Source organism: Amblyomma maculatum, chromosome 1 (assembly GCF_055883805.1).
Source record: "Amblyomma maculatum isolate TAMU_Amacu chromosome 1, ASM5588380v1, whole genome shotgun sequence".
In the NCBI taxonomy this organism is placed as follows: domain Eukaryota; kingdom Metazoa; phylum Arthropoda; class Arachnida; order Ixodida; family Ixodidae; genus Amblyomma; species Amblyomma maculatum.
Window position 1 is genome coordinate 328,923,000 of NC_139344.1, and position 24,715 is coordinate 328,947,714.

General features: G+C 43.7%; 3 protein-coding genes across 3 annotated transcripts; 1 reads left to right on the plus strand and 2 right to left on the minus strand.

Moving 5' to 3' along the window:
* Window positions 1-1,049: 1,049 nt before the first annotated feature.
* LOC146207399 (enoyl-[acyl-carrier-protein] reductase, mitochondrial) lies at window positions 1,050-20,016 on the minus strand. Its single transcript, XM_084587095.1, has 4 exons — window positions 19,656-20,016; window positions 13,476-13,586; window positions 9,427-9,701; window positions 1,050-2,675 (listed from the first exon to the last, which is right to left on the minus strand). The coding sequence occupies exons 1-4, from the start codon at window positions 19,989-19,991 to the stop codon at window positions 2,264-2,266; spliced, it is 1,134 nt and encodes a 377-aa protein (XP_084443221.1). The 5' UTR covers window positions 19,992-20,016; the 3' UTR covers window positions 1,050-2,263.
* Window positions 20,017-21,107: 1,091 nt separating this feature from the next.
* On the minus strand, window positions 21,108-22,327 carry LOC146207400 (uncharacterized). Its single transcript, XM_084576687.1, has 2 exons — window positions 22,287-22,327; window positions 21,108-21,669 (listed from the first exon to the last, which is right to left on the minus strand). The coding sequence occupies exons 1-2, from the start codon at window positions 22,325-22,327 to the stop codon at window positions 21,108-21,110; spliced, it is 603 nt and encodes a 200-aa protein (XP_084432813.1).
* A 371-nt stretch (window positions 22,328-22,698) lies between these two features.
* Window positions 22,699-24,297, plus strand: LOC146207401 (chitinase-3-like protein 1). Its single transcript, XM_084576699.1, has one exon. The coding sequence runs from the start codon at window positions 22,699-22,701 to the stop codon at window positions 24,295-24,297; it is 1,599 nt and encodes a 532-aa protein (XP_084432825.1).
* The last annotated feature ends 418 nt before the right edge of the window (window positions 24,298-24,715 follow it).

Sequence of the window (24,715 nt, forward strand, 5' to 3'; positions counted from 1 at the left end):
ATTCATTGTTTTCCTTTCTTCCACACATTTCTGTTTTGCTTTACCGCCAGCCACTTCCCGTTCTACCCAAGTGGATTCATAATGATGCCTTCCCTCATGTTTCATTCCTAAATGGCTTTTTGCTCTCCATGTCTTTTGCTAGATGTGTCCCCTGAGCGCCTCACTTAGAAGAAATGCATTCACGGCTGGCTATGTGTAGAGTGGTAACATAAGTGTAAAGAACACTATTTCATTCATTGAGCCCTGTGCCTTACGACGATCTACCTCATGTTGAACTTGTGCTCAAGACCTATGAAAATATAAGAAAAAATTAGGCACCACAAAATTCGCACCACCGTAGCACAAAAGTGAACTATATTAACAGCATAAAGAGTAGCAAGCTTTTTCATTGCCTATGCCTAAACTCAAATGGTGCTCAATGTTTTACAATTTATCGCAAAGCACGAACTGCTTCAAATTACTTGAAGCAACCATACTCCTCATTATAAAGTATAAGGTAGGAATAACAAGACTTGTTAAAATGACATGTGATCAAACAGTATGCTTTCAGTGTTTTCTGTCAAGCTGGGGCTACGTACACACATCCACTCTGCAGCCCACTCAACGAGCGTATAGATGCCCCAAAGTTTGCTTCACACGGTGTCAGCAGTGAATGATGCTTGTATCACAACATAAACATGCAAAAAAAAAGAGAGAAACTGGCAATGGCTATGACTGCATAGGAATACATGGTGAGCCAAGGGAGCAGCTATTGGGGCTAGGTGGTATATTATTTTGAGGTTTAGCAAGTGCTAGCTGTAACAACAATGGGACAAACATACAATGTAAGCACTGTAAATGGTGAGCAGCTGGCTCCCCTCCAGGGTGTACTTAACAATCCAGGCACCTCCAGTGTAACTGTTGCTTTGTACGCCACATATAGATAATGCTGAAGTGTTGTTCAATGATTGTGATTGTGATGACCGGTGTGCACACTCAGGACACTGAAGAGAACGAGACACACTGAGCTCATTAGCCAGTGCAACCACAAAAATACAGTTTAAGAACACTGTCTTTCAATACAAAGCTTTATTTAAATCTAAGTAAGAACAGCAAAGGAAATTCTTACAAAACTTCCCTTCGTCCTAACTGGAAATGCATGTGCTGAGGCAATGCAAGGTCACATTCTCAATACCAGTGTTTCATTGCTAAATATCTTTAGCTGTAAATAAACAAGCATAATTGGAAGTTGTTAATACTTTAACCGTTCCAGCATTGCCAAAATTACTTCCCCACACAACCCTAATACTATTTCCAGTAATGCATCTAGGACCAGTAACAGTTTTTTTACATATCAGGGCCCATCATCACAAGTTATCCAGTTTGACTAACCCTGCCGTAAAACTGCAAGTGAGCAAGACACTTGCACGGTCCCTGACAATGATCATGCAAAAACAAGCAGACTTGAAGCAATGAGAGGACCACGTTAATCATACTTGGCCAGAACAGAAGGAGTCACAAAAATATCAAATATTCATCCGGTAGCTCATGTTATAGTGACAACCATTAACAAGAATTTGATATCCAAGAATTCAAACAGCGACTGTCTCATGGAATGAGCAAGAAAAGGTCAATGCATGATACGCTCAAAATAATATGATGCTTAGAATACAGTTTAGATGGCTACAAAGTGTACCGAAAAAAAAGGTAAGGAAGTCTTACTGTCTGTGTGCCATTGAAAAGTTAACAGCTTCTAGTACTCCACAGTCTTTTAACCTGTGAATTGCCATCACCTTTTACTCTCAACTTATTTCTCTACCTTGTTCCTGTCATTATTGTGGGCCACAGATCAGGTGCCCAATGAACGCATGACAGTTTCTACGACTGGTACCCATCTTTTTTTCTTTTTTTTTCTGCGAGACCAGTACCACGACCATCAATAATGAAAACCCATATTTTTCTGCAAAACACTTTCACAGAGGTTCTTTAAAAATTTACATTATGCGGCTCTAAAGGTTTTCCTTCCCAGTTTTCAGTCTATCCTGACTGCTAACCGACAAATAAATCTGATAACAAGTTTAAAAACTATACAGTCATAAAAAGAAAAGATATGGATTTGAGATGTAAGGCTGGAAATTTAGTGCTTAAAGTTCAGTAAACCGTGATACTGGCAATGACTAACTGCACATATAGTACCCCAATCCAAGCACTTAGAGTCATAAAGCAAAAAATGCACACTGGCAAAACATTTTTCTATTCAGCCTCCTGCAATGCATTCAAAGACTCAAAGAAACCTCTCATCCATAACCAAAATCTGTTTCGCTCCTGCAAAAGATTCCATAGACATCCTCACAGCATCCTCATAGCTCTGAAAAGGGACCAGGTTATGAGCAGGTGGCTGCAGCTTTCCTTCCAAGGAGATCTTGGTCAAGTAGTCGTACATTTCGTCATCAAGCTTGCTATTGGCATGCTCCTTGGCCCAAAATGTTCTCCAAAATCCCACCACTTTGATGTTCTGGAAGATGAGCGCAGCTGTCGACACTATGACAGGCTGCTTCGACATGCCACCGTATGTAACCATCGTGCCACCTCTCGCCAGGTGGCGCATCATGTCCGTGGCATTCTTGCCACCAACACAGTTCAGTGCTAACTTTGGAGGTGGAACCACAGCGAAAATGTCCTTCATGACAGGGGTCCTTTCGCAATTAATTCAACAAGGAAGAAAGAAGAAAAAAAAAAAAGGGAAACATTAGCATTAGGTTGTGCAGCAAAAAAGAAGACATGACATACACCTCTGACCAAAGTGTGAAGCAATAAACTAGCCTTCAGGAGCACAGCAAAATACTCACATAAGCCCCCCTCATATATTTTTTTCATATCATTTAGGCCTTGAAGAGAATGAAGACAGTCACTTCAAGGTTCACTCACACAATCAGGTGTTTTAAACAGCGAGAACCTTTATGTGAATAATAGCACTAGGATGAAACATAGTATAACCAGATATCTTTCAGGAAAGAGTTCTCAAACAAATGTTTTGTAATGCACTGTTTAGGCCCTGCATGAGTCTGATCCTTCTACTTCAAATGCACATCAAGCTGAGATCAAAATGAAGAGCAACATTCTAGGAAGATTTTCAGCTCTAACACTGAAATGTTTCCAACTACGATGATGGCTTGGTTTGGTTTATGGGGTTTAACATCTCAAAATGACTGAGGCTATGAGAGACGCCACAGTGAAGACTGGAAATTTCGACTAAGTGGGGTTCATTAGCGTGCACTGACATCGCACACCACATGGGTGCCTCGCTTTTTGCCACTATCAAAAGGTGGTCATCATGGCCAGGATTCAATCGCGCATCCTTGGGTTCAGCAGTCAAAGGCCCTAACCACTGCGCCAACATGACTGGGGCCAGAAACAGGATGAAAAGTATCTTTACACTGCATTGCAGCAGTCTTCTTTGCTGGTCACGCATGTCTTATTCATAAATTTGTACTTGCTCTATGGCATGGCACGGCCCGTTTGTTGCAGGCGCCCTTCAAGGATCTTCAAAAAGTTTCAGTATAATCACGCTGGATTGCTTCGGCACAGAGATCACAACACAAAAATCTTCTTAGCCTAGTTCCTGCAGTGCGCAATCTCTTTAAAGAGCTACACAAAGGTAAAAATTGTTCTATTTTCATGTGACAGCTTTCCTAAGTTCATGCAACCTGGCAGCTAAGGTTGCAAAGTTGAAAAAACATCCGTGTCATCCTGTGAAATGATTAGCATCAACGTTTGGATAAGCAGGGACACGTAATGAACAATATGATATGTAAAAGAGCTCTGGCCAACTGCCATCAGGTCTGAACCTTACTGAACCTTCATTTCGATCACACTATCTTCGGTTTGGTTTGTGGTGTTTAGCGTACCAAAGTGACTCAGGCTATGAGAGACGCCGCAGTGAAGGACTCTGGAAATTTCGACCGCCTGGGGTTCTTTAACGTGCATCGACATCGCATAGCACACGAGCGCCTTGCATTTCGCCTGCATCGAAAAGCGGCCGCCAAGGCCGGGACTCGATCCCGCATCCTTGGGAACAGTAGTCGAACGCCGTAACCAATGTGCCACCCTGGCGGGGTGCTATCTTTTGTACCTTACTGAAACCCCAAACTCAATCACACGACTACACAATCTCGGTGCAAAGATGGGCTTTCAGGCGTACTAAAGTAAGCTTATGGGACCTCTGTCCCATCCTGACCAGGAGAGCAGTTGTTCACTTTACTTTGCAGGGTGACTCAAATGTGCAGCAGAGATGGCTCATTGACAGCTATAAGACTCACAACGATCTGCATCAACTGTGGTGAAAGATACAAATTGCAGACTTCTTTAGATGCTACATTAGCTTGAAGGTACAGAACACTCCATCTAGGGCCAATTTGAAAGAAGCAGAACATTTGTTCATCTTATCAAAATTTTGCTTTTGTCCCGAAAAAAAATAAAATAAATAAAGATGTGAACATGCTAGGTGTGTCCACATATATCATATATGTGACATGAGAACAATCAATAAAACAGCCTTTTATATAAAGTTGAGTGGGCTAAAGAAAAGAAATGTTCTGCACAGAACTGCTTCCTTCAGAGTTTCTCTCAAAGGACAGAAAATGAAGAAAAAAAAAAGGAAAATCATACAGGGCCTACAGGGCTAGTAAATATGATATTCAGTAAATATTTCAGAGAATGCTCCAGCCGTGATGGATGGGTACATATGAAAAACTAGAAAACAAGAAAAAGTGTGCATAATTTAGTATTATGCTATAGTTCCGAAACAATTCGAGGGTGAGCCAATAAATAATGCCTATCTCTCATACAGTCCAAAAAAAAGGACTAAAGAACACATGCTGCATAGTTATGTTATACATGACAATGAGGCCACACATGAGGCAAAATTTTGAAGCGAAAAAGATCAGCTGCTGTTTCCCCACTGCCACATTACCTATGCCTAAAACATTTGTTTTGACAGATAAGAAGAGCTCACGGTAAACTTCCTTTTTGGCTTTGACACTACAACCCTTCATATTTTCATTCCCAAAAGAAAATTTAAACATTAATGCCCGAGCATGGTGGCAATAGAGAAACAAAGTGTGACTAGAATTAATGCTCTCTTGTATTGGGATGATGTATGCCCCCCATACCAAATGATAATTCTTCATATTCTTTCACAGTTTGTTCCGCTGCTAAAGTGCCTCATTACCCTGTCATATCCAACTGCCTATAGTCACTCTGTTAGCATGCAGCTGATGACAGCTTGAATGTGAGGCTCTGAAGCTCGAAGGGGTTACGCGAACATCGGCGCTTAGCAAGAAAGCTGCCCCACAGGAGTATATCTTTTCTGTCAGTGCTTCGTCAAGCTTTTTCAGGCACTTTGGTGCTGCTCAAAAGACGTTTTTAAGATGCAGACTTTGTTTCTTTCTGAGATGCTTTCTTTTCAGTTCTCTACAACAGTATTTCTCAAATGGGGATCTGCAAAACCAACGTCACAATAAAAGAAAAGGCTGCGCGATAGCTCTGGCCTGGCTAGACAGGGAGAAAAGAACAGATGTTCAAGCCGACTTTAGTTCCTGAAGTGAGGAGCAGAGGGCGCACACAAGAGAGAGGGAGAGAGCCTCTACGACATTTGTTGATGTTGGTACTAGTGAAACTCGAGCTCTCACTGCAGTGCTGGACGGGGCTGCAATGTGAAGAGTCCTGGGTGTCCGAAGAGCGAACAGCGCAGTGTTAGGAGGAGTCGAATCCCTCCTAGCGGCATCATGCATTCACGAGCTGACACGCCACCTCTTTCCCAAGTCCTCTGCAGGCCGTGGTGTGGCAGCTTATTAAGTAGGAATTTTTAGAGCCTATTTTAGCCTATCCCAATTCCACAACCTGTTTCTAGAAATGTGGTAACAGTCTGCATAAAATCGCCCCCCCCCCCCCTTTTCAGTTCCAGGGGTCCCCCACCATTTCCAATGGTCCACAAGGAGACCCCGACACATCCATGGCCGAGAACCTCCACTCTTTGGAGCAACACCATTGCAAAGCCTATAAAGTTACTGCTCATAGCCACGTCCCACAAGTGAAACAAATGTGCTAGTTCAGATTAAAGGCGCTGACACCTGAAAACAGCGCATAAAACTTATTCATCTTTTTATACAGTTTGCACAGTTCAGATGCAGGGAATGTTTCCTGCCAATTACCAAAAAGTAATAAACTGACTCAAGTAACAAACACTGCAGGCCCTCTTCTTCTTTTTTTTTTTTTTCCTGTAGGGATATATGCAATTCGGTACTACCTTCTAATTACTATACTATGCAACTATCATTGTTCTTCTGCGTATTTGTTCTTTGTCCTAAGTCCTTCATAGTCTTTTAGAGGACAGATGTGGCATGTGATAGAGGGCTTTGTGCTCTGTACAGAAGCAGTGCTACTGCAGCCTACATGCCACAGTTGTTGATGTCGCACACGATTGGCCCTTTCCATTGAGTCTGAAAACTTCAATCAATGAGGTTCTGCAGAGACTGCAACTAAGGCGGCCACTTCCTGAACCTTACAGCACTGCTCTACATGTGCCTTCTTTGCCTCTGAGGGAGCACACAAAAGTTGTGTACCCCATCACTACCACACGCCCCCAAGTAGCAGTATTTTAAGAAGATAAAACACCAGTAAAGACCTTATGCGTATGAACAAGAATCCCTGAGAAAGTATTTCGCGTATCAAACATCAGGCATGTCTGGATATAAATTGTCCTCCATATTTGTGTTCCAAGTATCATCACAATGTTTCATATATTCCTGGGAAAAGCTTGTTTTCTTTTTTGGCTTTGTTTCCAGTACCCAAAATTTCTGCACATTTTACATCTCTAATTTCAGCAAAAAGATAATTGAAAACAGTCAATCACTGTGCTAAGCATGAGGTGAACTGAAAGCTGAGAGCATAAAAGCAACTCATGTTATCCTACTCTAAAATGGCATTGGTCAATTTCTCTTGTTTCGAAATCTCATCCTTCTCACTGTCCGACAGCGGCTATTTGTGTGGATTTGTTTTTTTCAATTTTGCTTTCCATTCTGCCCAGAACACTTCAAAGGTGCCCAGAAGTGTCTCTCTCTCTCTCTCTCTGTCGATCCATCTACAGCATAGCTGTTACCCTTTCCTCTAGAAGGCACACCATGCACCATTGCATATGCCATAGGAAATATGCGTACGGTCGATATCTGGCCATCTTAGCACTACGATAACGCATGTTCCAGCGCTGTGTCAGTTGAAAATGTGATCCTAAAATTTTCAAGCCTCCAAGCACTGAGCAGCAGCACTTTGTGCCTTTTAGTCAGTAAAATAGAAAGTTAGGCCAGTTGGTAACGATCCGTCTAAAAACGGTGCTTATAAGACACATAAACAAAGAGAGGTGAAAAATTTTTGCCTTTAACATGTGCAGATTGGTTGCTTCAATAACCCGTAGGGTTTAGAATTTGTCTTGCTTTCTTCCGTATGTTTATAGTACAGCTACATCATGGTTTGATTTGGTTTGTATGTTGTTGACACTGCTAAATTTCCTGGCGCATGCTCACTGAGCGAGAAGTGTTTCTTCAGCCATGCATCAGTTGCTGGTGCATTCCTGTCCATCCTGTTCTCTCTGTGTTTTCGTGCTTTATGTACACCATGTTTAGATGGATGTGCCTTTTAGTCTGTGGGAAGCAGCGCATGGCACGTGATGAACACGTGATACGGATATCTGGCCAGTGAAAGTAGGTGCGATTGTACCCTACGGTTTTCCGCATTGGCCACAAAAGCTTCGGCCCGAGAAAATGTGCGTCCGCAAGACAGCTCCTCGGCAGTTCTCTGCAATGGTGAGGGGAAGCCATCTTCTGAGAGTACACTTTCTTGCACAGAAGCAGGTTACATATTTTTATGCGATTCTTGTTCTCTGGAAAATCAGGCACTGTTGGCATTGTTGACGTGGTGAGCGAAAAATCACAAGCACGCCTCTAGTAGATGGCAAATGGCAGGTGACATGGCTGGCACTGATTTGTCGACAGGTCAAGTGACATCACAAGACCACATGATGGCTGTTGGCAGGAGCTGCCAACTCAGGTAGCTACTTTTTTCACAATGATGAATTATATAGCAAGCACTATGCATTCAAATATGAAATTGAAAACTTTATCTGGGTTTCTTTGGAGCAACACCATTGCAAAGCCTCTGAAGTTACTGCTCATAGCCACGCCACACAAGTGAAACAAACGAGCTAGTTCAGATTAAAGGCGCTGACACCTGAAAACAGCAAATAAAGCTTATTCATCGTTTTATACAGTTTGCACAGTTCAGATGCAGGGAATGTTTCCTGCCAATTACCAAAAAGTAATAAACTGATGCTTTTTTATTACTGCGCAGTTGTAGTTATCAGATGCTGGCAGGAATTGCCAACTCGGGCAGCCTCTTTGAGATGGGAAGATGAGATTGAGAACTGGACCCTCCATGATCCTTCGGTCCCTAGTCATGCACTACTACCTGCTTCGTCTTCCTCTACAGGTGAGTTTCACTGAAGCGGGGGCCAGCAAGACTTTTCTCGGTTGTGCCAATGTGGCTGGAATGGCATGCTGACATATATTAACTGATAAGTGCTTGACATGATCCCATGTACACAAATTACGTCATCTCACTGCCAAAAAGTACAGTCACCGTTGAATTATGATGTCACATTAACAGTTAAGGGGGCTTTCTTCCTGGCTGCGAGTGCATCAAGCTCTCTCAGTGATGCACATCTGCAGACGGTGGCACCACAGAGTGGCATATCAAGCGCTCCCATAGAATTCCGGAAAGTTTCGTAGCCAGTAAGCATTGTAGAACTCTGCCCTGGCTAGGAATAAAAGCATCAAATAATCATCAAGCGTAATGCCAACTTCTTTCACAGAGTTGTCGCGTGAAGTGTCTAATCACTCCACAATGTCTCTTCTCTTTCAACTTGTTTAGATGTAAATTAAACCACATCTTCACGGTCCCTCAGCATTTCAGCAAGCAGTTAAGAAAGGGACTGGAACAAGCATGTTAACGCCCACCCATAAATCTTGTGCATATTTATAATGTTTCAGCAACAAACACAGCTGGTTGAAGCTCACATTATGCAAACCAGTTTTGTTCCCGATGACACAGTAAGCAAAAATGCTGAAAAACATAGAGACATGTTAAAAAGTTACTGAAATCAAATGTGCCATTGATGAAATCTCTAAACTGGGCAGTAATCACGTGATTCAACAGCAACAAAGTTGACAGGCTCAACCTGATACTCGCTGATATTGCTTTCTTAACACGACTATGAGAGCAGATCAGGTGAGCTACTTCAAAAGATGAAAAAGCATCAGCTTTCACTTACTGCCACCAGCCCGAGCACAGCATGCGGTAATATGCTAAAACGCTTCATTCATTCAAATTCTTTACCTCAACTCCTCTTCAGTAACAATGTAGTCTGCTCCAAGGGATTTCAGTGTGTCCTTGAGTTCTTGCAAATTGGGCCGGTCCCGTACAATGTTGACTGAGTTGAGGCCCATGCTCTTCCCAATCTGAATGGCCGCCTGCCCGACGCCACTGTTGGCCCCATTCTGAATGAACGTGTCGCCAGGCATCATTGTCTCAAAATCTGAGAGCATGCGGAAGGCCGTTGGTGTGTTCACTGTCATTGTTGCTGCTGTCACTATATCCAGCTTGTTTGAAACCTGAAAAAGTGTATGACAAACCACACCATCAAAATATGGGTTGGACAGCCCCAGTATAAGGAAATGGACTGCATCATTTCCCAAGAAAAACAAACACAGAACAAGATAAAGTATGCATAATTTAGAGCAAGTGATACATTCATCTGTATACTTGAGGAATTTAATTTAATTATTACAACTAAAATTTGGTCCTATTTGGAACAAAAGAAAAAATGTTCGCTAAAATCTCAGCTTTTAAAGGATTTAAAAATGCTAAAATGCCTCAAGCTGTAGACTTCATTCACCATATAAAAACGCTGATGATATTACATTCACTGCTATGCTAATCAGCAAAATTGTTCTTAAGCACTTTATGCAGGTGATAAGACCGCTCAGCGTTTATCTAGCCTCGCCTATTTTGAGGCCCGCTAATTATGTCAGGATGTATACAGTTTCTATCGCATGGTTTGGCATTCATCCACAAAGATCACAAAAACGTCTGCTAATGTAGTGCACAAGTCAATGTTAGCCTGTTTCTGGCTCTGCTTTAGCTTGTTTCTAGGGGCACTGTCAGCACCTCATCGACAGATGAAGACAAAGACACCACCATCATTGTTACTCATTCACTAACTAGTTTGCTTGCGTTCAATTGTTCATTGTATCATTAAAGAAACATTTTGTCTTGACACCTGTCTGCAATCTGACATTACTAACATTACTAACGGACATTACTAACGGATTCACAAGTACTAACATCCGATCTTAGCTACAATTAGCTATACAACAAGCTGCTCCTGTTTTATGAAGATCCATGGCTGTCGCAACCTCAGTGTGGACGCCTCCTGCTTCAGCGGACAAAATGAAGTGACAGCTTCAAAGATATCAGTACCTCCACTTGCGGCTTAATGCCATCTTAGATGAAATGACATGAGGAGTGCCAGATCCTCTTACTCTCGAGGTAAACATTCCATTGCTAAGGGCCGAAGCATTGTACTGTCAAGTTGAGAAGTTTAACGAAATAACCACCAATGAAGTGCCAGATTACCTGGACAAAAGCGAGTAGGTTGACACTGCAATGTTCGGTGACAAGGTGGTCAGGATGACAGTGACACCTTCAGTTTTAGTCGCAGTACAAGTGGCTATGCCCAGTTCCTCGGCAGACTATTGACTGCATCACAGCTGATGATGCAAAGTGTAAGCTGACACAAGGAGACTTTGTGAATTTGATAGGAACTGCAAGTCTCGGCAGCGTTTCTGGATGCAATTAAAATCAGCCATCCAAAAGAACAAGGTGCTGACTGCTTTTGACAAGTTCAATTTACTTGAACAGCTTCATGACAGGATGAGCGGCATCGGCCGCTGCAAGTTTGCAGCCCACCAAAACCTGCTACAAAGACGCCGTCGAGATTCTGCAAAAAATGTTTATACGATCATTAGCTCACCATACAGGAACATGTTAGTAGCCTCTACACCTAAAGCCAATAATATCGTTCATCTGACATTCGACGATTACGACATCTCTCTGACCACGTGCAGCTGCACATAAAAAAAACTATAAAAGCCTTCGGCATGAGCTCAAGCACATATTGTTCCATGCTGAGTGAGGCTGAGACACCTTCTGATGGACCTGGTCCTTTTATTTCATGAGATTCGCATATCATCAAGACAGCACAGCTCCAATCATGCTGATTTGCAGGCAGAAGGCAAGTGGATAGACCGCTTGGCCTTATATGAACCGGAGCTTAACAAGCTTTAGGAGTTTTTCGACTGCGAGCTAGATTGCCATGAGATTGTGGAGACAAACATACAACCAAGACACCCGCTGGACGTTGCCAGCTCATCAGAAACCCAAAAGCATTTGTATTAGCACAGAGTTCCGACCACAGTCGCACTTCAAAGCACTGTGACTAAACAGAAGCAATGCTTATTTTGTCAGTTAGACCAAAACTGCAGAGAAGATGCAAAATTTGGTACAAAAGACCAGAAAACTGCTGATAGCATAATGTGAATGCTTCAATAAAGACTGTGGAGGCAGGAAAAGACAACACTGTTTTCCTTTACAGTTTATTCTCTCACATACCTCGTTTATCACCTAATTTAGAGAAATATGTCACTGTTACTAGTCGAAGCTTCAACCTTTCCTCTTCGTGATGATGCACAGTGATTACTAAAATGACAGTGGTTTGTCATCGGACACCCACAAAACACGCAGTGCGCTCAGGCACAGACAAAGTAAAAGGGTATACCCACAAACGAGCAAAACACAAAGCAAAAGCATAATTACTTGACTGGAAATCTGAAGGCAGATCTTCCTGATTGTGTTAAATTGGCAAGCACTAGGAGAACACAACATATACATGAGCATTCATTAGCACCAATTTTCGCAAGAACTAGTGGATTTAAGCACAGTTTTTTCCCGAATACTGTCGCGGAATGAAATAGTCTTCCTTCGGGTCTATCTTCATCCAAGCGTTTTGTAAATGAGCTGGAGAATTTATTGTATGTTTCCTAGTATTGTTTTTTGGTGCCTGCTGGTTTTGTGTCCTGTTATTGACTAGCGGCTGTTGTGGCTGATGCTTTTATAGGTTTATATTTAGCTGTATGCCCCTCCTGCTTGAGCCAACTCTGGCTTGCAGTATGCTCAAATAAAATAAAATAAAATAAATAAAGAGGAGGTTGCCCTACTAAAAATGCAAACTAATACATCCTCACGCTTAAGCTTCTTTCAGAAGATGGACCTATTTAAGCGCTAACCGCATGAGGCGACAATTCGTGGCGACATAGCGCGCGACGGGCTGAGGGCCGCTAAAGCATTGCCGCTCGTCGCTGTCGCTCAGTTTCTGGGTTTTTAGAAAATTTCGCGTGTCGCCCGGAAGCAGCTCGCGAGGCAGCCAATCGCAGAAGGCTTTGGTGTGCTCAACTTCCGTTCTGGCTTTTTTTGTTTGTTTTTGTGTGTGAAGTTTGTTTTCCTAGTCCGGTTTGGGCAAAGAACCTAGTGCCTGCACGCTCTGACTTCGTCTGATCCGTGTATATATGAGTGATCGAGACGAGTGTGGCTAGATATTGTTAATTTTCGAAAGGAGCAGGAGAAAGTCACTACTTGCAATGCAAGTCAGCATCGTAGTGTAGTAGCGCACCGCTGCGCTAGCTATGACCCTTTAAAATGCAATGCGTTAAGATAAATTTCATCAATGTTTTATCGTTACTTCATTCTGTTTAGTGCTAGAAATGGGATATAGCGAGATTGCACATCCCCTTGACCGAATGATGAGGCAGCAGTAACAGCAACGCTGAAAACGCGCCTCTCTGTCGCTGAGCCCCGTCGCTCCGCGCGGTATGCACCAGCGACAACAACAGGCATTGGCGGCGATGTCGCGCGATGGATCGCTAGGGGTTGTCGCCTCATGCGGTTACCACTTTATGTGCCAGAATAACACCGACGAGCACCACAACCTACACCACAGAGTATGGCCCTGTCAAAGAAATAAATCTATCACTAAATTAAGAAACCCAATACTTCAGCAGCGAGCGCTGGTTAGCTTGGACTCAGCCAGAGGAAACTGGAATCTAGCACAAATGGCAAGGGATGTGGCAGGATGCAAACAAGGCTATAGACTAAGGAGTCTACCCACAAGCCAAAGCACCTCTATAAAAGTTTAATTTCTTCATCCATTTGCACAATTCAATGTGCTTAGTGGGCTTTCCTAAGCTAGCTTCTGCAGCCCATTATTCTATAAATAGGTAGTCATTTTCTCCCGGACATTTATTTTGTGTGTGAAGCCAATGCACACTTACCTTCCGAAAGCCTTTCTGGTCTCCTTTCCCAAAGTTCCTCCACGTTCCCCATGCACCACCAGGCAAGAGTACCCAACTCCCTACTTCCATATTTCTCACCTGTGGTCCAACCTATAACACAAGAAAGTGTTTACAATTAAAGTAGAAAGGTAAACCCTTTTTATTTCTTTCTAACTGAAATTTATTTCTATTTAACTGAAATTTCTAACCCCTTAATTTCATTTTTAATTGCTAGGTTTGGTTTGTGGTTTGTGGGGTTTAACGTCCCAAAGCGACTCAGGCTATGAGAGACGCTGTAGTGGAGGACTCCAGAAATTTTTACCACCTGGGATTCTTTAACGTGCACTGACATCGTACGGCACACGGACGCCTTGCTTTTCGCCCTCATCGAAAAGCGGCCGCCGAGGCCGGCAGTTTGGTGGTTAGTTCCAATAGGGGTTTGAAGGCTCGAAGACGACGATGCCATATAATTTTTTGAAATGAGGGAAAGCTTATTTCCTAATGCCCCAAATAAACTTCGATGCTTCTTTTTTGTACAAAACTGAAACTGAGTGCTAGATATGCACAGGAAGATCAGTACAGAAGCAATGTCCACTGACGACATGTGCTGTGGCTAAGGTGCTCAGATTGAACTGCAACTGGTATTGCACCATGCCATGTACATTCTCTTGCAGCACACTTTGGTGCAAGGGAAAGGCAAGACATTGTCAACTACATGATGATTATTTTTGATAGCGACGAAATGAAATAAAGTGCATAACTCATCGTAGTAGAGCAGGCAGTTCAAATTTGGCAAGATAGCCACTGCACACATCATCATTGGATTTTGATTCTATGCCAAGCTTCATGCACATCTTTTGCACTCAGTTTTGGTTTTGTACAGAGAAAAGCGTCGAATCTCCTGATGCTACCGTGCTTTAGAAAATTAGTTTTCCCTAATTTCAAAAGCTGATACAGCATTGTGTTGCTCAAAGCTTCGAACTCCCCATCGGGACTGACCACCCAACAGCGATAATTAAAAGTTTAGTGAGAGTTTGTCAATTAGTGGTATAAATAAAGTTCTGCAGCAAACTGCCCACCGCATCAGAGAGTTTGCCACTGCAAATATTTTTTTCTAACTTGAGCTCAATATTTTTATGAATTTTTGAAAGTGTTCGTTGAAACACCTCATATAAAGAATTATTCAGTTAAGCATGTGGGAAATCTCCCAATGCAATGGTAATGCATTAAACAAAAATTGTTTACTACAGGAAAGCTAAGAAAATGAGCAACTTGTAAATAGTTGTTACAAATCAACCACGTGCATCCACAGCAAAGCTGCCTCATCATGATAAAGTAAAACAATCTGAATGTAAACACTCAACTACACAAGCTTTCTATGCAGGCTGGCTGCATCATATCATCTGCAGCAAACTGGAATGTTTTCGTAAGTACAGTTACGGGCACCTTCGTCATATAAGAGGTATTCATGAGGCAGTACCACCAGCAGGCACGGACATCGTCAAGCCTTGTCCGCAATGTCGGAGGTCGCCAATGTCATCGGAGCACGTCGTCTCGCGCAGTATCAGGTTCGCTGTCAGGTGCCCGCCGTATATTGGAAGTGATCCGTAAAGTTTTATCAAGTTGTAAATACTTCAACACCCACTTTTCATTGTGAAGCCCTTTATAAGTATGGAGTCTGTAACGGTATTTTCGTGCTCCGGGACATAACACTGGCTGTTCAGTGTTGTAACTAGGCAGTTACCCGTACAACCGTTCGACAGCAAAAGTAGCCGGCTGCACATTGCGCGCAACCCGACTTGCAGTTCATTAAATCCATTGTTAGCTACCACCAAGGCAGAACACATCTTGAACACAGAGTGCATTAAGTTGCCCCAATTCCGAAGCTAGCATGGCCGTGAAACGCACATTTCGAGTGGCGTTAGCCGGCAAACTGCCAATCGAAGCTTTCATGGGCGCTGTTCCAGCAGTATACAAGCGAAGTAATGCAGTTGCTTAATTTGGGTGACAGAAGGTCGAACAAATACTGTCACATGCTCGCACCATAAACGGCACACTCAGCAAGCATGTTTTACAAATTTAGTGTCGGCAACGTAGAAGGCCCGAAGAATTGACGCTTTTGAATTGTGGTGCTGGCAGAGACTCTTGAGAGTTCCTTGGACTGCTAAAAGACCAAATCAGTCGATATTGTCGACCATAAACCCTGACTGCTCATTAGAGGGTCAAATTCTAAAGTTAAAGCTCAACTACTTTGGTCATCTGATGAGAAGAGAGGAGTCGCTGGAGAAAACTTTGATGCTGGGAAAGATTGAGGGTCACAGGGGAAGGGGTAGGCAGCGAACGTGTTGGTTAGATGGCATCCTCGAGGCGCTGCAGATGAAGCTATGTGATATTAGGAACACAGTGGGAGACCGGAAAGCTTGGCGTGATATGGTCCATAGGGTCACGACTGTACTGAACTAAACGTAACTCTGCTTGAAATGCACATAACCTATGCAACCTAGGTTCGCAACAATGCAGCGATAACCCTTCATACGGTTGTAACACGTCACTTGCAAGTCAGCAGAGGTGACAGCACTAGCAAAAAGAACAGACACATCGCAATTTACTCACCTCTGAAAACAGCACGTCGACCATCTGCACCCTCACACACGTGTCTCTCGGCCTCGCCCGCTTGCCAAAAAATTAAAATGCTTTCATGGATTTGTACGTTTTAATTGCTTCACCTGTCGCAAAACTTGAGACCGCACTTGACAAGGCAGGCCCAGGTGTATGGGAATTCAATGCGAAGCAGTGGTCTTGTACTACGCCGCCCACCATGACGAAGTTACCGCAGTCATACGACTACGAGCCGATGTTTTCACATAGTCGAACATATATCGAGACTGTCGTTTTTCTTGTTCCACGCAGTCTACGGGTGTATCCACTCATTCGCATGCTTTCTCTAGAGCTTGCAGAAATTCCGACAAGACGCGAAAGGCTCATCACACTGATCACAACGAGTTGAATACTGCAGCTAGTTGCGGCACCCGCAAACACAACCACGTATATTACAAATGCCGCACCGGCCACTAGCGCCCCTTGCGGATGACGTCACGTGTATACCTCCTATAGCAAAGCAGTTTTTTTGTCACAGCTGCTACTAGAGCAAGGGAGCCATACAGGAGCTGGGTGAGCAGATTTTCAAGTGAGCAACACCAGAATGTTACCTAGGCTCTTAAATGAGCTAGTTGGTTAGAGTACTCATAGTATCTAGTACACAAACAGGTACACACAAATAGGAGAGACAACAGGACATGCGCTAGACTTGCACAAGAAATTTACTATGGGACAAAAGCATTTATACAGTGATTTCTTCCTTTTTACATTTTTTAGCCAAAACAGCATTCAGCTGCAGTTGAGTCATCAGGTTAATGAAAGACAAAAAAAAAGCATGTGGCATCAAAAAAAAAAAGTCATGCGAACATGAGCAAGCCTGATAAAGGCTGAAAATTCAGGAGAAGCGACACCTAGCATAGAATATAGGTAGTAGATGTAAATCCTGACAATTTAAATAAAGGGGAGATGAACCTCAAGAGCACGAAAGCCACAAAATTTCAATGTGGTAATAGTGATGGAAGCATCAAAAAAGCAAAATATAAGGTTAAAACTACTGACAATTATAAAGATAGCTACGCTAACATTCAGTAAAACGTGTATGGTCACACCAAGAAAGAACATGGGGTTAGACAAACAACAGTAAAAAGGTGGCAGCAACAGAGAACTATGTTCAACTCAATCAGATGTGAAAACAAGTACAATTGAAAATAAAAGAAGATATGGGAAACCACTCACATAATAATTACAAAGAAGCAGACCTAAAGGCAGAAGAGATGTTTGATTTGTGTCATAGAGTTTCACGTCCAAAAGCGACTCAGGTCATGAGGGATGCCAGAAGGGATGTTAAAAAAAAAGATGGCTTTAAAGGTTTGAAATCCACCGGAATCAATATAGGACAAACTAAAATTTTTAGACAGTTTCCAATGAAGCCATCAACATTTCTAGCCTCTTGGGGGCTATGTACTGTAATATATAAAAAAAAAAATACAGATGCACTCTTTCTTTATTTGTAGATGCAACAGAGGGCTTATTTGTAGGTATGACAGAGCACTTTCTCACTTCCAGCCTCTTTTATGCAAAAGGCTTCAAAGATTTCCCTGCCTTCTGTTCTACTTATCTTTCCTAATGCTGTTCTGTTTCTTCTTTGGTGTGCATGATGAATATTAAAGGCATCATTCGCAATGTCCAGCCGTGGCTTTCTATCGCAACTGCTGAAATTTTCCCACGGTAAATTCCAGTTGCATAGCATGTGTTCTGTCGTCTCTCCCATCTCTGTTTCTTTTTTTGTGCATGAGATGCTATGTCTGAATGAAAAAGGTGGCAGACATGGATGAAAAACTTTGAACGTTACCAGGAGAGAGTACTCAACTTTGTATTTCTCTATCAGCCTAATATAGGGAGCTTGCATGAAGTGATGCATGCTGGGTAATTCGCCATGATGATGTCGTTGGCAGCAGACGACGCAGCACGTCACTGCCACAAAAGCCTCGTCTATGGTCGCGTAGTGCGCGGAGACGATGCTGGCGCCATCGGACAGGCCGACTGCAGGTTCTTCACAATTCCAAAAATATGTCTGCACCAGTATGAGAAGGCAAAGGATCTCTCTAACGACGCAGACGCGAGTGGTTTGCACAGGCAAAACACGGAGATTGACGCCAATTCGGGAAAGTATGAAACTACTCGCCAGAGCTAGAAGTCATGAATGTCGGCGATGTGACGGGCGGCCACAGGTGCGCCTGGACCTGCACACATAGTCGTCTGCACATAGCATGAACAGGTCCGCGCTGCACTGTTTTGCATTTCTTCATAGTGCGCCCGATTTTTCGGGCCCAGCGTCGACGCGTAGGTTCCTCGCTGATATCTTGCAAGATCTTGCACGCACGCAAGGGCAGCACACGAAAAGCCGTGTGTTTGCTCGGTGAACCGTCGAAAACAAGAAGGCACTCGCTCCATTCAGCCTGGCTGCGCTACCCGCCATCTGCTGCCAATGACATCATCATGGCGGATTACCCAGCATGCATCGCTTCATGCAAGCTCTCTATAATGCTTCCTCATTGTAGTGCACAGTCCTTTTCATGTTGCTTGCTTTAATATTTGTTCCACCAGCTTTTCAAAGTTTATTGAGACACTGTAAAACCTTGCTACTTGACTAAAAACTTGTCAAACAACGTTCATGAGCTTTTGTTTTTTTAGCAGCCATATTATGTGTGCAGCCACCATGTGGAATGGATATATGCCATAAAAAGCAGCAACTTAATTTGCAAGCTGGAAGTGCCTAGTTCGGCAAGCTGGCACAAAACTCGGTTTCTCTCATACCGAACTTCATTAAATATCAACTGTGATAGCTTGTACATGTCCAGCTCTGTGTCTGCAATTTTTTTTTTTTTTTTTTTTTTTTTTTTTTTTTTTTTTTACTATGCAAAGCAATATGTGCCTGCGTGTCTGTGTGTGTGCGCGCGTACTTGCAACATTACCCATACCGACAAAAAAAAAAAGTATCAAACGTTTGAAAGTAAACTTTCTCGGAGCCTGGTGATATAAAAACAAACAATAAAAACAATCATCATTTAAATGCCTGGGACCTTTATGAAAGCGAGCTTTTCCTTTTAGGCTCTGCTGGATAAGTTCGCATGCCATTTCACTGCAAAACACTGCTACACAGGGGGAAAAGGAAATAATACCTAAAGCATAGAAGGATTAGGGTTCGGGCTAGTGTGTAATAAGCTTGAGGTTCCATAGCACACAACAGCATTTGTGTTGTGTCCTTCTCTGTTGTGCGCTGCAGAATCTCATGCCTAAATCACTTCTCTACTTTTCAACTACCTCGCTATCTTCTCAGACGGCACAGCAGAATCCGACAGGCAATCTTGTTTTCCTTCAATAAAGAGTTGGTAGTTAGCGCTCGTCCCGTGCTACGTGTCCCTCTTACTTTTGTGTCGTGTTTGTTGCGCATTTCACCATGACTACAGTAGACATTCACCAACTAGCCCGCCAACAGATCCTGTTAAATCTTGAGGGCATCCCGAACAAACCTCCAAACAAGAAAAGCTTACAAAGAGACAGCTCTCAGCAAGTACGTACCTCAACAACTTCTCCGACACCTTCCAATCCTGCTTTTGCAGGAAGATCTGGCCTGTATCCATAAGTACCTTGTATTATATTTATATCTGATGGGTTTATCGGGGCTGCTAAGATCTTAACAAGAATTTCCTCGGCACCTAGCGACTCCGGTGCTGGGTCTTCAGTAAGTTCTAAAACCTTGCAGGGGTCGCCGAACTCCTTGTATTGTACGGCGTGGCTCTTCTTTCTAGACCATATTATATTCATCGCATGACAGGGTTTCGAGGAAGAGAAAAGCAGAGATCGCGATTGGAACACGACATTGAAAATACGAGCGTAACGTAACGAGGCTGCCATGTTCGTTTTGATTGCTGTTGCCAGACGTAGCACCCGCTGCACGTCAAAACGCAGTAACACCGGTAACACACAGAACACAGAACATACAATTTCTTTTTATCATTAAATAAACTCATATTTCACTAATTTTAAACGTTTTTGCAATTTATTTACAGCAGGTATATTATTTATTGCTTTAAAAAGCGTTTTACAAGAGAGTATAGGTATAGGCTATACAACGTACTGTCTATAAGTGTTACTAGAGGGCGCCACATTACAAACAAGCTTGCAAAGATCTAAATAAAGCGCGAAAGTTACGCCATTCACTTAAGAAAACTCACAACTCACTAACGTCTAAGGCTTCTACAATTTATTTATAGTACGTATAATATTTACTGTCTTAAAACGCGTTTTACAAGAGAGTATGGGCAACGTACTGTCTACAAGAGTTACTAGATGACGCCACATTACAAGCAAGCTTGCAACACACTAAATAAAGCGCGAAATTTACACCATTCACTTAACAAAAGTAGCTATCGGTATTTTACTGCGTAGTACAAGACAAGAGATGCGCAAATGAATCCTCAACCTGTACTCATAGTGACATCGCGAATTGACAGCAGCCAATGCGGCAATGTCTAATTTCAAATCACCTTGATAGTCCCGAGATCAAAGCAAGATATGTGTTACGAGAGTTAACATAACATTCGGTTGGGATACCATAAGCGAAATTGAACGCAAGGAAAATTCCCTGAAGGAGCTTTTCACATTTTGCTAGTAAAAGAAATATTACAAGGTGACCGACGCAAGTGGACGAAGTGCATTTGCTATGAAGATTTTATGCCGCACAAAATCATAACAATAAAAGGCGTAACTTATATTCACCATTAGTAGACAAATAAATATATATACATGATGCTCTCGTTCAGTGACGACGGTAAATATACTGCGAACTACTTCACATGTATGCGACCTTGAACAAGCACATGGCTGCAACGTCCAGGCACCTCGCTAGATAGTCCCCACTTAATAGACTGCAAAGTGTACGTCGCACACATTGATAACAGCGCGAGATACCCCAGTCAGGCGCACCACCACTGCCTTGAGACAGGAGACCTCGCATACTTTCTGGGGGAATTATCGCTGCATACTGAGAGGCAACCAAGAGCTGGCTTTGATTGTGTTCTTGCGCTGTCCGAGCTCCTTCTTCATGGCCTTCATGACTGTAATGAACTCGACGTCGCTGTCCTTAGGTCGCGTAGTTTTAGATAGCAAGCGGACGTTCATGACCGCGAACTTGCTCTGCGTCGCCTGTAGGCACTCGTGGTGAGCTACGGTCTGGACGCTCTTCAGCAACATTTCGAGCACATGGCTCAGCTGGGCTGCGGCATTCTGCGGACACTGGACGCCGACTTGCGTGAGCAGCATGATGAGGCTCTTGGTGACGTATTTGTACAGCTGGATGAGCACTTCGCGGAAAATCCTCTTGTCTACATTAGACGCGCTGCTGCGCGGGTACTTGCGGAAGGCCCGCTCGATGGTGGTCTTGGTCCACACGAAGTCGTTGCAGACCTGGATCAGAGCACTGAACTGCGACTCGCTCATTTGAACTCGTCCTAGCCGCTGGAGGAACTTGAGAGAGTCGAAGCCTTCATCGAGTTTGGACAGTATTTCCACCTTGAGCGCGTCGAAGGAAGAACTGAGCAAGCAATAAGAAACGATGAAATAATTATCATAGGAAGCCAGTGCATACCAAATAAAGAGGTCAACGTTGATGTGTCGAAAACGACAACAGAAAGAAGGATTTTGCGAGATTGTACTGTGTGATGTGATGGGTTTGAAGGAAGAATATTGGCTCGTTGTTAGCACGCGTTAACAGTTGGTAGTGTGCGCTAGGGCTCTCTCTCTCTCTCTCTCTCTCTCTCTCTCTCTTTCTCTCTGTGTTGCCATCGTTGGGACGCTGCTTCTCTGTAGCTTTGAACTTACACACGGGAGGTTATTGTACCTGTAAGCCCTATATTCGCTATAACTTTTCCCTGCTATAGATCTTCTGAAATAACGAACCGAATGAACAAGCTCATGAAGAGGTTAATTTCAGAAGAATTTTGCCTGGATGCAATAGATGGCGCTTTTGGCACATACGTGGCTGCAACAAACAGCTTGCTATGGTTTGAGATTTCGCTCAGCCTTAACAGCAAAGGGGAATATGAAAATCGTTAGAGCACATAGCCAATGGGCCCGAACCCCACTCCCCAAGCCGCCTCCTCAACCCTGGCGGCACAAGGAAATCAGGACAGAGGCGACACGACTGCTTACCTTTTTGAACGTTGCTTTTCGGCGTGGAGCTTTGAAAACATACTATGGCCTCACGAGTGTCTCATAATGAAACCGAGTGCGTTTGTGAAGCTGTTCTACAGCCAGCCCTAATTCATGCAGTCTTCATCAGCTTAGCTTAACGATAGATGTTGCCTACATGCCTGTACGTCAAGACGCCGATGACATCGTTTCGAGGCATACATTTCATTTTCGGTGGCAGTAGTTTTTAGTTTTTCTTATCTGTTCTATTCATTTTCCATTTGTCTTCTTCTTATTCCTGACGGTCGTGCATTATCAGTCAGCACCAACAATAATGGGATTACTGTTTGCAAGATGAGTCTCTCTTTTTTTTTTTTCTTTAGCTCAGTGCGCTTCAGCCATCGACGAGGAAGAAGGGCCAATCATTATGAGCATGGAAGGCAAGCCAGTAACCGTAGGTTATGGAAGTTTTGATAAAATCGCGACTGCTCCGTCATCACGCAAATTAATTCAAGTTGCGAAGGTAAAGCGAAAACCAATGAGGTCTAGAGACGCTGCGAGAGCTGCGCAACACCACCATAGGCTGTACTACATTTGGTTCTTCGGTAACATGACCTGGGCTATCCTGGCTTTCCCGCTAGGAGTGGGTGCAATCTCACTCGCACGTAACTACCAGAAGTACCGAGAGCAGAAGGAGTTCGTCGGAGAATGGAAGCGAAGATGGGCTCTGTCAAGCAAGCCAACGTTCCCTCAACCTCGCGTATCGGACTTCCCCCCGACGACAGCCTCGAACAAGCCGTACCAAGAATCGGAAGAGTGTCGCAAGCCGAGAGTCATCGAGGAAACGCCATGGAAACCGCCGTTCACAGATCCTATCGAGGACTACCCGGCAAATGACACGCTTAAACGTCCCATCTTTTGCGTCTTCAACCACACCAGCTACCGAAGGGACAAGGAGTGGGCCTTTCGCACCGGCCTCATCAACGGACACCTCTGCACGCATGTGATCTATGCCTCTGCAAAGGTCAGCGAGGACGAACTGACCAGCGCTGATCCCGGGTATGATGTGGTCAAAGAAGGCTTCAAGAACTTCGCCCTGCTTAAGGCAAAGTATGCCCATCTGAAGGTGCTAGTGTCGTTCGGCGAATATGAGAGAGGCACGGCGAATATTAGCCTCCTCGCCTCGTCACCGAAACGAAGGACGAAGTTCTCGCAGAACGTTCTGTCTTGGTTGACTGAAAACGACTACGATGGAGTACACATCCACTGGACTGCTTCAGACGCTGGAGAGTGCAGCTCGCCAGAAGACGTTCGATGGTTGACGAAGCTTGTCGCTAGGCTGAAAAGTATTTTGCCCCGAAACTACACAATCGCGCTCACAATTCCGCCTTTCAGAACGCAGAGAAACGGTTATATATTTGAAGAACTCGTAGCAAACGTCGACTACTTCATCGTTCAGACTCACAACATTTACGGTTCGGACACGAATATGACTCACTGTATGTCTCCCTATACGAGCAGTGGCCCTTCTATGACGAATGCCCTGATTGGCATCGTTGAAGACATGCCTCCTTATACGACGCAGAAAATCTGCTTCAGCCTATCGTTTTCGGCTTTAACCTTGCGCCTAATCGAGCTGCCGTCCGCTGGGCGACCAAGTGTACCCGCAAGAACCTTTGGACCCGGCGTCGAAGGAAACTACACACGCATCAAAGGTCGCATGGCCTTTTACGAAGTGTGCACACTCGACGACTCGCAATCTTTTCTGGACTTCAAAGAAATCTGCGCCTACCAGACGCACGGGAAGAATTGGATCGGGTATGAAAGCCCAACATCGCTGTCATCAAAGATTTCCGAACTCTTCCGGAAGTTCAAGATAGGTTGTACTGCGGTGTGGGACATTGACATGGACGACACCAAGGGAGTATGTGGCATGGGCCGCACACCCCTCCTCGCTTCTGTCTACAAAGAAGTAGCGTTAGCCTCGACCCAAAGCCATGCTGTTGTGGCCCAGAAAAAGACTATGCTGTGAGTTAATGATTACTTTGAACTCTTCACCATGGATGAATGTCGTCTGTACATACATGTCACGTTCATTCTTTGCATCTGAAGTGCCCTTCTCTTTTGCCTTTTGTATCCAAAAAATTCTGCTTCAAACTCCATAAATCAATGTTCTTTTCTTTGACAGACATGCATCATATGTACGGCTGACGAGAGACATTCTTCCCACCTATAGTTCGGAACGGAATGCCGTCCGCTCTGTTCTCTTTCGTGCTCGTAAGAAACGGTTGCATTAAAGTTCTATAGTCTGCAGGTATACGAAATAACAGCGTGAATTACACTTTGAACATTTTATCAAACTGCATGTGCTGATTTCTCACCGTCATCTTGAGAGAACAGACTAAACAAATAGAAATGATTACTTCAGTGTATGCGGGTCGCGGGTTTCT